This window comes from Meles meles, chromosome 1, assembly GCF_922984935.1.
Source record: "Meles meles chromosome 1, mMelMel3.1 paternal haplotype, whole genome shotgun sequence".
NCBI lineage: Eukaryota > Metazoa > Chordata > Mammalia > Carnivora > Mustelidae > Meles > Meles meles.
The window spans coordinates 178,736,268-178,750,443 of record NC_060066.1 but is presented as its reverse complement, the minus strand read 5'-3'; the positions used below and the strand labels follow the sequence as shown (position 1 = coordinate 178,750,443).

The following is a 14,176-nucleotide window of genomic DNA, read 5'->3' as shown; positions in this document are numbered from 1 at the left end:
CCTACAAGAAATATTAAAGAGAATCCTTCAGTGGAAATGTAAGGACACTAGACAACTCCCAACCGCATGAAAAAAAGAAAAAAAAAAAAAAAAGCACCAGGAAGGACACTGCATAAATAAATATAACGACAGTATAATTTTTTTCTCTTATTTCTCCATCCTTATTTCAAATAAAATTACATAAAGCAGCAATTATCAAACTGTGTTGATGAGGCTTATGTGTATAAAGATATATTTGCATGAAAATAAAATCATTAAGAAGAGAGGGAATGGAAGTAAATAGAAGCAAAAGTTTTGTGTGCTATGCAAATTAAATTTGGTATTAATCCATACTAGATTGTTATAAACCAAGATGTTAACTGTGAAGCCCAGGACAACCATCACTAATAAAATAACTAAAAGATATAGTAATAGAAACAAAGGCATTAAAATGGTACATTAGAAAACAGTTAACACAAAGGCACTAATGCAGAAACAGAGAGAAAAAAAAAGACATGATATGCAGAAAATAAATAGCAAAATGAAAGAGGCAACTCCTACCTTGTCTGTGATTACATGAAAGGTAAACTGACCAACTACTCCAAGCAAAGGCAGAACTTTGTAAAATGGATAAAAACATATAGATCCCACTATACGTTGTCTATAAGAGACACACTTCAGCTCCAAAGACACAAATGGGTTGATAGTAAAAGAATGGAAAAATTTACCTATGCAAGCAATAACCAAAAGAGAGCTGCAGTAGTTATACTCATCTCAGACAAAATAGACATTAAAACAAAAATTGGACTAGAAACAAAGAAGGACATTTTATAATGACACAACAATTAAAAACACATATGACATACATTTCAAGAAACTCTATGTGCACTTAACAGAGTTCCAAAACCCATGAAGCAAAAAAAGATAGCTATCTCTTCAAGGAAGATAAGTAAATGACCAATAAATTCATGAAAATGTTCAAAATCACGAGTCATTAGGGAAATATAAATCAAAACCATAATGAGATACCTCTTCACATCCACTAGGATGACTATAATTAAGAAGATGGACAAAAACAAGTGTTGGGGAGTATCCCAAAAAATTGGAACCCTCACACTTTGCTACTGGAAATGTATTGATGGCATAGTCACTGTAGAAAAAAGTTTGGCAGTTCATCAAAAAAACTAAATAGTTACCATAAGATTCAGCAATTCCTAGGTATATACCCAAGAGTGCTGAAAACATACAGCAACTCAAAAATACATACAAGAGTATTATACATACAAGCAAGAGTATTAATACATACAAGCAGCATTATTCGTAATAGCCAAAAAACAGATACAATCCAAACGTCCACCAACTGAAGAATGGATTAGCAAAATGTGATATATCCATACAATGGAATATTATCCGACCATAAAAAAGAATAAAGTACTGACAGATGCTACATGAATAAATCTCATAAACATGCTAAGTGAAAGAAGCCAGACATAATAGGCCACATATTATATGATTCCATTTATATAAATGTCCAGAAAAGGCAAATCCATAGACCTAGAAATCCAATTAGTGGTAGCCAGGGTCTCTGGAAGAGGGAGGAGGAGGAATGGCAGCTAACAGGTATGGGATTTCTTTTCTTTTTCTTCTTTTTCTTTTTTTTAAGATTATTTATTTATTTATTTATTTGACAGAGATCACAAGTAGGCACAGAGGCAGGCAGAGAGAGAGGAGGAAGCAGGCTCTCTGCTGAGCAGAGAGCCCGATGCGGGGCTCGATCCCAGGACTCTGGGATCATGACCTGAGTCGAAGGCAGAGGCTTTAGCCCACTGAGCCACCCAGGCACCCCTGGTATGGGATTTCTTTATAGGGTGATGAAAATGCTCTGGAATTAGTGGTGATTGTTTCACAACTTCATGAATATATAAACATTCACTGAACTGTACGCTTTAAATGGGTATATTTTATATATGTGAATTATATCTTTTTTTAAATTAAAGATTCAGGATAAAAGCAAAATGATAGAAAAGGGTATATCATATGAATATATGAATATCATAAGAAAGCTAGGGGACTGTCTTAATATGATACAGAGTAGACTTCAGAAAGAGAAAGATTACCCAAGTTAAAGTGAAGCATTTCATATTGATTAAAAATTTGATTTGTAAAATTTCAAGTTTCAAATTTCAAAAATCAAGAAGATATAAGAAAATTAAATGTGTAACCAATTAATAAGATCCTATCAAATTAAATGAAACAAACTGAATTTCATCACTTTCCTCTTAGTAACTGATAAAATAAGCAATCAAAAAATCACTAAGAGTATGGAAAATGTGAACAACATTCAAATAATTTGACCTAATTGACATTTATGTAATACTCCATCCGAGAGCAGAAGGATATACTTTTTTTTTCGAAGTGCACATGAAAACATTTATCAAGAAAGATGATACTGTAAGCCACAGAAGTCTCAACAAATGTAAAAGGACTGAAATCATGCAAACTATATTCTCTAGCCCCATTAAATTAAATAGAAATAAATAACAGGAAAATACCTGAAAAAAAAAAAAACTAAATATTTGGAAATTAAACACAGTATTCCTAAATCACTCATATGAGTCAGAGAAGAAATTACAAAACAAATTAAAAAATATTTTGGACTGCATGAAAATGAAAAGACTATAATATATAGACATGTGTTAGATATAATTAAATCACTTCTAAAAGGTGTATTATAGCATTAGATCTTAGAAATTCCCTTTAATTCTTTCTCTGCAGAAAAGGCATTTGACACATGTAAGCTCCATTCATGATAAAAGCTCTAGCAAACAGAGGACTGCAGGAAATTCCTCAACTGATAAAGAATATCTATGAAAAAGCCTGAATTTGATATCATACGTAGTGCTGAAAGACTGGATGCTTCCCCAATATCAGCCAAAAAGGTCAGTATGTCCATGCTCAACACTTGTATTCAACAATGTACTATTATAAAGGTCCTGGCCAGTGCAAAGGATAAGAAAAGGAAATTTGAAAAATAAAAGAAATAAAAGGTATACAGATTGAAAAGAAATAAAACTGAATATTTTCAGACAACCTAATTGTAGTCTACACTGTACAAAAATGCTACTAGAAATAAGTAAAGAGTCTGATGTCACAGGATATAAATTCAATATGCAAAAAATCAATGCTATTTCTCTATACCAGCAGTAACACTTATAAAATGAAAAATTTTTAAATACCATTTACAGTAGCATTAAAACCTGAAGTATGTAGTACTTACATATACATTTCAACAAAATATGTGTGAGTCATGTCTACTGAAAACAATAAACACTTCTGAAAAAAACTGAAGGTCCAAATAGATGTAAAAATATACCAGGTTCATGGACTGAAAGACTCAATACTGTTAAAATATCAATTCTCCCAAAACTCCCAAAACTGGTCTATAATTTCAGTGCAATTACAAGAGCTAAAAAAAACCCAATGGAGTTGACAATCCAGAAATAATTTCACTTCAAATGAAAATTAAAGTAATTTATATAATCTGAAAACAATTTTTAAAAAGTAGTTAGAATTTTTCATCTAAGAAGGGGAGGAATTTTTTTTAAATCCCAAAACTGTAAAATTAAAAGAGAAGTATTTTACTTGACAGTTGTTTGAAAAGAGAAACTAGGGACAGCTGGCTATCTCAGTCAGTAGAGCATGACTCTACTGATCTCGGGGTGTGAGTTCAAGCCCTACATTGGGGGTGAAGTTTACTTTAAAAAAATTAAAAATATGGGGTTATGGATATTGGGGAGGGTATGTGCTATGGTGAGTTCTGTGAAGTGTGTAAATCTGGTGATTCACAGACCAGTACCCCTGGGGGTAAAAATACATTATATGTTTATTAAAAAATTTTTTTAATTTAATAAATTAATAAATATGAAGACAGACTATATGAGAATCCTTGAACATGTAGTCAGTTAAGTTAAAAATCTCAACATAGGAGTTTTGGGGTTTTTTTAAGATTTTATTTATTTATTTATTTATTTATTTGAGAAAGAGAGAGCAGGAGAGAGAGTGAGCAGGGGCAATGAGCAGAGGGAGAGGAAGAAGTAGGCTCTACTCTGAGCAGGGAGTCCAACGTGGGGTTCCATCCCAGGACCCTGGAATCATGACCTGGGCCAAAAGCAGATTCTTAACCAACTAAGTCACATAAGTGCTCCTGGGTTTTTTGTTTGTTAGTTTGTTTGTTTTTGAGAGAGAGAGAGAGCATGTGCACACCCAGGAGCAGAGGCAAGGAGCTTTGAGAGAGAGAGAGAATCTCAAGCAGGTTCCATACTCAGTGCAGAGTCTTATGCAAGGCTTGATCTCATGACCCTGAGATCATGACCAGAGCTGAAATCAAGAGTTGGGACACTTAACCAACTGAGTCACCCAGACACCCCTCAATACAGGAGATTTTTAAAATTTAACTTAATAATTTAATAATATAATCCTGAAAAATTCCCTAGAACAAGATATAAAAGCAAAAATTACACCAAAAAAAGCACTTAAGAAATGTGGAGAATAGATAAAAGTTCCAATATATGTCTAATAGCAGTGTCAGAGGAAAAAAGAGAACAGGAGGGAAATAAATGAAATTCAAAGACATAATAGCTAAGAATTTACCTAGAACTGAAGAAACCCACAAATTCCCAAAGGGAAAGTACATACCCAGTACAAAACACAGTAAGTAGAAATGAATCCAGTTCTACAGATCACAGTGCACTAGAATACATCAAGAATAAAGTGAAATACATAAACATAGTGAAAATTTTAATATATCTCCATTACAACCTGGTAGATCAGGCAGACACAAAAATTAATATGGAATTGAAGATATTTTGGAGAAAATAAACTCCATTTGATAATGGCTGTAGAGACCTACATCCAAAAAATGAAGTTATACATAATTTTCAAGTAAATAGAGAACATTCACAATAATTGGATTAGGACACAAAAGAAATCTCAATGGAAATAGTCAGTATCATGCAGATGTCATTCAATACCCCCATGCAATTAAATTAAAACACCACAATAAAAGATAGTATGTTTGTATATGTGTAGGTAAGTATAGCATGGGACAGGGGAGTATATACACATATATAAATCCTATGCATCTTGAAAATGAAATTAAATCCTAAATAGTTCATAAGCTAAAGTAGAAATCACAATAAAAATATTTAGAACCAAATAATTTTAAAACAATATTATCAATCCTTTTGGGATGTCAGTTAAGCATCACTTGGAAGCAAATCAAGTGCCCTAAAGACAGACAGTAATGTGAGAAAAATATTAAGAAACGCGGAGAAATGATAAAATTCAGAATAGTGAGTAGCCAAAGGGCAGAAGGGAAAAAGGATTCTATTAGAGAGATATACAGGAGGCTTCACCTTCATCCAAAATGTTTTACTTCCTAAGCTGATAGGTAGGCACATGGGTGTTCATTATGTTGCTCTTTATAATTTTTTATATGTCTAGAATATCTTAAAATAAATGTTTAAGAATAAAAAACCAAGGGACCCTGGGTGGCTCAGTAGGTTAAGTGTCTGCCTTCAGCTCAGGTCATGATCCCAGAGTCTAATCCTGAGCCTGGCTCCTTGCTCAGCAGTGAGCCTGCTTCTCCCTCCTCCTGCTGCTCCCCATGTTTGCACGCTCTCTTTCTTTCTCTCTGACAGTTAAATAAAATCTTAAAAAAAAAAAAAGCACACCGAAATCTTAATGAAACCAATATCTGACTCAGATAGCAAAACCTCATGTATGAACACAAATAAAAGATCCTAAACAAAAAAATAAGCCAATCCAAATACAGAAAAAATAATGCATTCTAACAAAAAGAATTTACCATAGGAATATAAAGAGTGCAACATCACAAAATGTGTCCTTTTAAAGACTATGGGAACAATATTACATAATAATCTCAAAAGGCATTCAGTATAATTCAATGCCTCAGGATGTTTCCAAAATGAAGAATAGAAGGGAACTTTCTTAATTCAGTAAATGAAAATCCTAGAGCCAGTATTACATTAGGCTGAACTATATGAAATTGCCACGGCTTTTTTTTTTTAAAGTCAAAAAATAATCCATTGTCAGCAAATTCATAAGATTTAATATAATACTTACTGGTGAAACCTCAGAAGCACAACTTAAAATAAAAATAAAGAGACAAGTATATCTACTATTATTCCTACTGTTTAACTTTATACCAGAAATTCTACTCAAGGACATACAATAAAGGAAAGAAAACAAAACAAACAAAAAAACATTGATCAGGCAAAGTCAAACTGTCTTTATCCATAAACAACATAATTTTCCACATAGAAAATCCAAATCCAAATAATGACTGAAACTAATGTGAGACTTCAGCAATGTGCTGAATTCAAAATGTGTGAAAAGACATATAAGAATATTCATGGAGGGGGGACGGTGCCTGGGTGGCTCAGTTGATTAAGCATCTGCCTTCGGCTCAGGTCATGATCCCAGAGTCCTGGGACTGAGACTCACGTCAGACTCCCTACTCAGCGGGGAGCCTGCTTCTTCCTTTCCTTCTGCTTGCTGCTCCCCCTGCTTATGTTCTCTCTCTCTCTCTCTGCAAAATAAATAAAATCTTAAAAAAAAAAGAATATTCATAGGAATACAATTTGTAATAGCCCCAAACTGAGAAAATGTCCATCAGCAGTAGAATGAATACAAAGGAACTGAATAAGCAGTTTTCCAGGAATGGCATACAGATGGCTACCAGGTACATGAAAAGATAGTCAACATACTGTCATCAGAGAAGTGCAAATCAAAACCGCAGTGAGATATCACCTCACAAATGTCATAATGGCTATTATCAAAAAAAAACAAGAAATCCTAAGTGTTGGCAAGGGTGTAGAGGAAAGGGAACCCTACTGCACTATTGATGGTAGTGTAAACTGAGTCCAGCAACTGTGGAAAACAGTATGGAAGCTCCTCAAAAAATTAAAACTTGAACTACCATATGATCCAGCAATCCCACTGCTGGGTATATATCCAAAGGAATTTAAAAAAGGATCTCATAGAGATGTCTGTACTCTGATGTTCATTGCAGTATTACAATAGCCCAGATATGGAAAACGACCTAAGTGCCCAACTGTCCCTGAATGCATAGAGACATGAGAAGATGTGAGATTATACATATATAATCTATAGCCATGAGGAAGCAGGAAATCCTACTTTGATTTGAGACAATCTGGATGCGCCTCGAATGCATTATGCTATGCAAAGGAAGTCAGAGAAAGTCAAATACTGTATGATACCACATATATGTTGAATCTAAAAAAGATAAACTCAGAGAAGCAGAGTAGAGTGGTGGTTACCAGGGGTTGGGAGATATAGGGAAAATGGGGAGATAATTATTAGTCAAAGGATACAATCTTCTAGTTGTAAGACTGGCAAGTCTGGGCATCTGATGTACAACATGGTAATTAGCTAATACAGTCTTATATACTTCATATTGCCAAGGAAATAGATCTTAAACGTCCTCACCACAAAAAATAAATGGTAACTATGTGACAGGATGGAGGTAGTAGCTAATTAGCCACTCCTAAAGCAGTGATCATTCTGCAATTTATAAATGTATCAAACACATCTTTTTTTTTTAAGATTTTATTTATTTATTTGTCAGAGAGAGAGAGAGAGAGACTCCCCACACACAGGCAGGGGGAGTGAAGGCAGAGGGAGAAGCAGGCTTCCCGCTGAGCAAGGAGGCTGACGGAGAACTCCATCCCAGGATCCTGGGATCATGACCTGAGCCGAAGGCAGACACCTAAGTGACTGAGCCACACAGGTGTCCCTACAACAGTAAGGACAAATCAACCTGTTGTATACCTCAGATTTATACAATATTATGTGTCAATTACAGCTCAATAAAGCTGGGGAGAAAAAAAAACAACAGAATGATTAAGAACTATTGTTTTACAAGATGACAGGGCTGAATTCTCACAAAGAAACTAGACATAAAAAAGTTCATACTAGGGCGCCTGGGTGGCTCAGTGGGTTAAAGCCTCTGCCTTCGGCTCAGGTCATGATGGCGGGGTCCTGGGATCGAGCCCCGCATCGGGCTCTCTGCTCAGCGGGGAGACTGCTTCCCTTCCTCTCTCTCTGCCTGCCTCTCTGCCTACTTGTGATCTCTGTCTGTCAAATAAATAAATAAAAATCTTTATAAAAAAAAAAGTTCATACTGTGGAGAAAGAGATTTCATGAATTCAAATTATATTGTGATAGAAGTCCTGATAGCGGTTACCTTTGGGAGAGGAGGGCACAAAAGAGGTGGCTGGGAGAGATGGAGCACAAGAGTGCAATGTGGGGTGCTGATATTCTAATTATTGATCCAGGTGGTGATTATACACTTCGGATTTGTGAGTATACTTGCTGCACATACAGTTCTACAAAGAATTAACTTAAATAAGTAGCATTGATTTGTTCCCCAGTGAGAAAGAAAAGAAAGAAAAATGTATTTGCTAAAGACAGCAAAAACAAAGTGAAAAAATCAGGTTCAACTAGATCGTTGAAATTTATATTACATATAACTGATAGGTTAGTAGCCAAGAAATAGTCAACAAGAAGAAAAAACAAAAAACAAAAAAACACTGGAATTCCTAAAGGCAAAGAATATAAACTGGCCATTCACAGAAAATGAAACCTCTTGGATTAGACTAAAGTTATGTAGCCACAAACCAAGAAATGCCTAGAGCCATCAGAAACTGAAAGAACAAGGAAGGATCCCAATCCCACCCCTCCCACCTCTCTACTCCCTACCCCTCACCTCCCAGCCCTTCATCCCCTACCCACCTCCAGAGCTTTCTGAAGGAGTGTTGCCCTGCTGAACTTGTATTTTGGACTTCTGCCCTCCAGAAGTATGAGAAAATAAATTTCTGTTGTCTTAAGACTTCGAATTTGTGGAAATTCGCTATAGTAGCCCTATGAAACCAACACAACCGCCTGAGCCTCTGTAGTTCCATTTCTAAATCTAGTGCCTGGAACACTGGGTCTGTATTCCCTCCTTTACAACAGATAGTTTGCAATTTACTATACATGTGACTAAAAACTAAACCAATGCCCTAAGTAAAAACAAAACAAAACAAAAAACCCAGAAATAATTTATAATAAAAGATCTATTTTTATATGTAAATGCCATGGCAGGACTAAGCTAGAAGATACAGCATTTGCATCTATACACGTAATCTATGTAAAATGGGCAGTTTCTTAACCAGAATGACATGTGCTCATACTGGCAACTCGAACGCAAACAGTGCTGCCACTGGTGCCACAATTTTCCAAAAAAGTAAACTCTTAGCAGTGTTTCAAACAAAGCAAAGTATACTCTTTCCTCAACTTACACTGTAATTGTATTCCTAGAAAATTCGATGTATTTTATCACCTTGCAAAAAAAAAAACAAAAAACTTTGTGTTTATACATACAACAGATTCTTAACCTCTAATAATTGTACGAAGGTTTTCACCTACACATTCAATAGGACGTTCAAGTCGTGCAGAATACCAGACAATAAACACCAGCAGGAGCCCTAAACACTAAGGTAAACAAAGGTAGCCCAACAAATTTCACTGGCATTTAAAGGTCTATCAAAAAAGAATATAATTATTCACTATTATAAAAATAAACAGTATTATATAGCAATTAAGGAAATGGACTTGATCTGCAAGAATCAACACTGACAAATTTTGGTAACTGAACTGGAAAAAACAGGTATGCAGGACACATAGAGTAAAATACCACTTGCGTAAAGTTTTAAAACAAAACAATAATACAATAGCACACAGACATACACAAATATACAGTAAATATACAAAACCAGAATGAAAATAATACACTCCAAATTCAAGACATTGATTGCCTCCCCTCTAGGAAGGGAAGAAGAAAAACGGGCCAGGATGGTGTACAAAGGGAACTAACTGTAGAAACAATTGTGAAACATCACTCCACGGAAAGCTGGAGAAGGATCACAAATGTTCAAATGAGTAGGGATCAAAAAGGACCCAGTTCTGTTTGCCCCAATGTTATCAATAATTTGATAAGGTAAAGAGGTGAAGGGAGTATACAGAAGAAAAACCAGGAATTATATATCTAAAGTAACTCCAAACTGACACTATTCAGATAAGGCATATTGGCTGGTTTCATTGCCCAGGCACTAGGCTTTATTTTTCTCTTTCTGATTTTTTTCATTCTCCCAAATAATCTCAAGAAAAATGAACTACTTATTAACAAAAAGAAGAGAGAAGCAGCAGCAAAAATACTTTTTCATATCACAGATAAGACGTATCAACTATTAAAACTGTAAGTGATAGGAGATGTAATTCTTTTGCTGCTCTTGAAAAACAAGTTACTTGGCCTATTATATCTTTCTCCAAAGATTCATTGAGAAAAGTCACACTTTCTTCCTAGCAATATATTTCCACTCAAGTCATAAGGCTTTGTGGAGCAACACAAAATGTTGTGTTATACACTAAAGCCTTTCATGTTTACTATGTTCTTGCTCTCATATTACCATGGTATTAAACATGAGATTACTACCAATACAAGACCACAGCAAAACATAATCATGGAGGGGGTGGCGGAGGAGGAGAATGGAGTGTCACTTTCAACGGCACACAGAGACCAAACAGTTAATTTTCAGTTAACAGGAATCAGGAGCAAATTAAATATTACCACAAAGGGAAAAAAATTCAGGCAATAATATGACATGGGATATTCTGTATCTGAGCGTGGTCTCTTCAAAAGGCAATACACACAGAAAGAGTTTTACAAGAATGAATGTCCATAGTAGCTTTCCCTACAGCAGATGAGTTGGATGGGAAATAAGTTTGAAGAGACAGAGCTGGATGTGTGACTGCTCTGAATATATCATTTTGTAGGTTTTTACTTTTATACCATGTAAACATAAAAAATTAAATTGAAAAAACACTAAAATTTAAAAGAAGATGCTAAGAGTATCTATGGTCATATAATTCGTCTATTCAATCAAGGCCAAATTAATCAAGCTTGCTTAACTTGTCTGGTTGCTAATGGATCTTTTTTGAGCCTTCTCAACATCAGAGCCATCTAACAGGCTTTCTGCTGGTCAGAAAACTTAGCTTCTTGGTGCAGAGCTGCCCCTAAAGAGTTGTGCAAACCTAAACAAATAACTAGCCATGCTAAGTCTCACCTGTGAAATGGAATTTAATTCAATGACAGCTAAGATTCTTAGAACTGTAAACTTCTGACTCAAGTGTTTGTTGAAAAGACTTAAACAGCAATGTTTGCACCTGCAAAGTTTCTTCAGCTTCAACGGACACAGAGCTCCATTGTACTAAAGTAAGTCACTTTCTGCAGTACTATCAACACTGAGGAAGAAAGTACTGAAATCAAAAGTATTTCTGCAACTCTTTCCGGCAGTAATCAGTTACAACCAAGTACTTCCTCTGGAAGAGTCTAGTGGCAGTGTGGGGGAAGCAGCGGCACTCACTGGGCGGCTAAACCCTATTGGCTGGTGGGGGGAGGAAGCAGCAGCCAGTGAAAAAAAGTCTGGTGAGGCAGGGCGTGCCTGAGGAAGAGTTTGACCTAACTGCTCCAGGCTAAGCCCTTTAGGAAGCTTCCCGTATTCTCTGGCTAAAGGAATCTTACTTTACAAAGAAGTTGCTAATCTTTGGCAGCTGTGGGATGAGCACTGTAGCTCGCCACAGAGCAGAGTAAAATCTCTGTGGCTTTAGAGATAAACCAAGAGTGCCAGAAACATTTTTTCCCCTCCACCCTGCCTCACACTCTGCCCTACCCAGCCTTGCCTTCTCTAAGACCTAACAAAAGATCTAGAACAATCTTGTGACCTCCACGGAGGTAAATGGACTGTGTTACAATGGCCTCATTCTAATGTGAGGAAGGACAGCCAGGAAAGCAGGGAGGGCATGGTCAAGGCGGGGTTAAGTGGAGAGAGAAGCCACCGGCAGGAATTAGTAGGGAGAGCTTCTTGGGGCAGCACTCAGAGAGAGGCTTGATGTTGGATACAGAAGTACCCTCACACACACATACCTGCCCCAGTTTTGCTGGGATATCAAAGAGTTGAGAGATAAGAGGGCTTAGGAGAGGTGGAAGGAGAGAAAAGGGTCTGAATGGGGGAATTTTGGCTCCAAACTGCTGGCACATCTAAAATGGGGGTATGGAAAGGTTCTCTGGGGATTTCCTCTAGAAGAGAGAGGCTGGAGCTTTGTCTGAAGACAAGAATGAAAGGGGTCTGTAAAAAGTGAAGAGGAGGGAGTTTAAGAACAATTGGAAGAATCTTCTGAAATGATTAAGAGGGATGCAGATTTCTCATGCCATGGAGAGGTCCAACCTCTCTCACTTAAGTTAGGACATAGGGGCTCAAGGCCTCAGGTGGATTTCCACAGCAGGTCTGGGGACAGGATTCTATTGAACAAGTCTGGAGAGTGACTGTTACTGGTCCTCTCCAGCAAGTTCAGAGAATGAGCAGTTTCTCTGTAAAAGTTGGTGCCTATCTTGGAGTGACAAGAAGGATAAGGGATTCAGGGACCCGAAATGGTTTCTGAGGGGCTGGCCCTGGGGGAGATGGCAAAGTGCTCTGTGCGATACTGACACAATTTGGTTGCTGGGTGTGAGGATTCCACATTGAAGACTGCGAGCAAAGGCTCCTTCACCAATCAGAAGCTTGGAAATTTGTCTGAAAGAATCCGCCTGCAGTGATTTGGGAAGAAAAGTCTCCCTTGACAACCGGAGAGAAACGGGACTCTTAGAGAACAGGAGCAGAGAAGAGGAATTTAAAGAGAAGCTCCTCCATCCCAATTCACTGGAAAGTTAGGGGCAGAAGAGGAGGGGCTTTCTGAAGTGGTCTGGAAAATATCTGATAGAACCCAAACTGGAAGCTGGGATAGAGCGAGGAGAGCCGAGGTGGGAGGGCAGGAAGGGGCTGGGGGGGGAGGGGGGGGGAGACAGCTCTGCGTGGCTGGAGTTAGGAGGGCCTTCAGGATTTTGAAGTAGGAGGAGACAGAGGTGACGCGGGTCCACAAGGCTCCCGAGGGATGATTCGGAGGGTAAAGTTGGTTCGAGGTGACTCGGGGTTCAAAGAGGTGAACAAGGGAGGCGACCCCGAGTAAATGCAGGAGGCTCGCCGACACCCAGGCGACAGGGGGGTGAGGGGTCGCGACCTCACAGAGGTCGCGTACTCACAGAGCGGATCTCCAGCGCCAGGGCGCATTGCAGCGCTTTCACCTTCGGCATCCGCGCGGGGTGGGGCGGCGGGGAGGGACCCCGGCCGCGGGCCCGAGTGAGACGAAGAGACGCGGGGCGGGGCGGGGACGGGGAGGAGACGAGGTGGCGGCGGCGGTGGCAGCTGTGGCCCCCAGGCCGGGGCCCGCGGTCCAGCCTGGGTCCCGCCCGAGAAGCAGCAGTGCGCGGGGCGCGGACTCGTTGTCATGGCAGCCAGGAGGGGCGGGGCCGGAAGAGAGGCGGGGCGGGGAAGCGCCGGAGCCGCCACTCCTAGGCTAGAGGCCGGGGGCGGGGCTCGGTGAACGCCAGAGGCGGTGCCACGCGGGGAGGCGTGGCTTCCGAAGGAGCGGGGTGGGGCGGGGTATTTCTTCTGTGACATCAAATCGTGGGCTCAAAGCCAAACAAAGGAGAGAATAGCTAACCATTTGCGTAGTGGGACAGTGCCCAGGTCAAGGAGTTGGACTCAGGAGCCCTGAGTTCCAAGGTGGCGATGGCACCTTGGGCTAGTAGAGGCCTAGTGCAGCCTCAGTTTCCCCAACTGTAAAAGAATAGTAATTATTATTGATTATTCATTTGAATTTCACAGTAGTTTACAAAGCCAGCATGAGATGAAATTGAAGATTAGAGAAGAGGTTTGCCCAGAAGAAGATAGAACCAGGACTGGAACTCAGGACCTTTCATGTAAAATCTATGGCCTCCCTGAGAACTGAGATGTGAATTAGATCATGTTCTTCTTCCTAGTCTCCTACTCTGTGATTCTGTTAGTGTGTCCCCCCTCTCCCTTCAAGCTTCCCCATTCACTGAGTATTCACATGTACTCAATGTACATTGCTTAAATTGACTGTCAATGCAGAGCCAGCAATAAATCCATTTGGGAAGGGCTTGGGCCATAAACCATCAAAGATGACAAGAATCTAAGAGATTGTCCAATCCAGTCTT

The 14,176-nt window shown here is 38.7% G+C and overlaps 1 protein-coding gene across 3 annotated transcripts in view; it reads right to left on the bottom strand.

Annotated features, from left to right (window-relative positions):
• The window catches only part of SPATA6 (spermatogenesis associated 6), a 140,585-nt gene extending 127,186 nt beyond the window's left edge, over positions 1–13,399 (bottom strand). For all 3 annotated transcript variants that reach the window (XM_045980552.1, XM_045980564.1, XM_045980556.1), the window contains exon 1: positions 13,199–13,399. In XM_045980552.1, coding sequence (XP_045836508.1) covers positions 13,199–13,249 — 51 coding nt within the window. In that variant the 5' untranslated portion in view covers positions 13,250–13,399. The remainder of the gene's footprint in view (positions 1–13,198) is intronic.
• Positions 13,400–14,176: the final 777 nt, after the last annotated feature.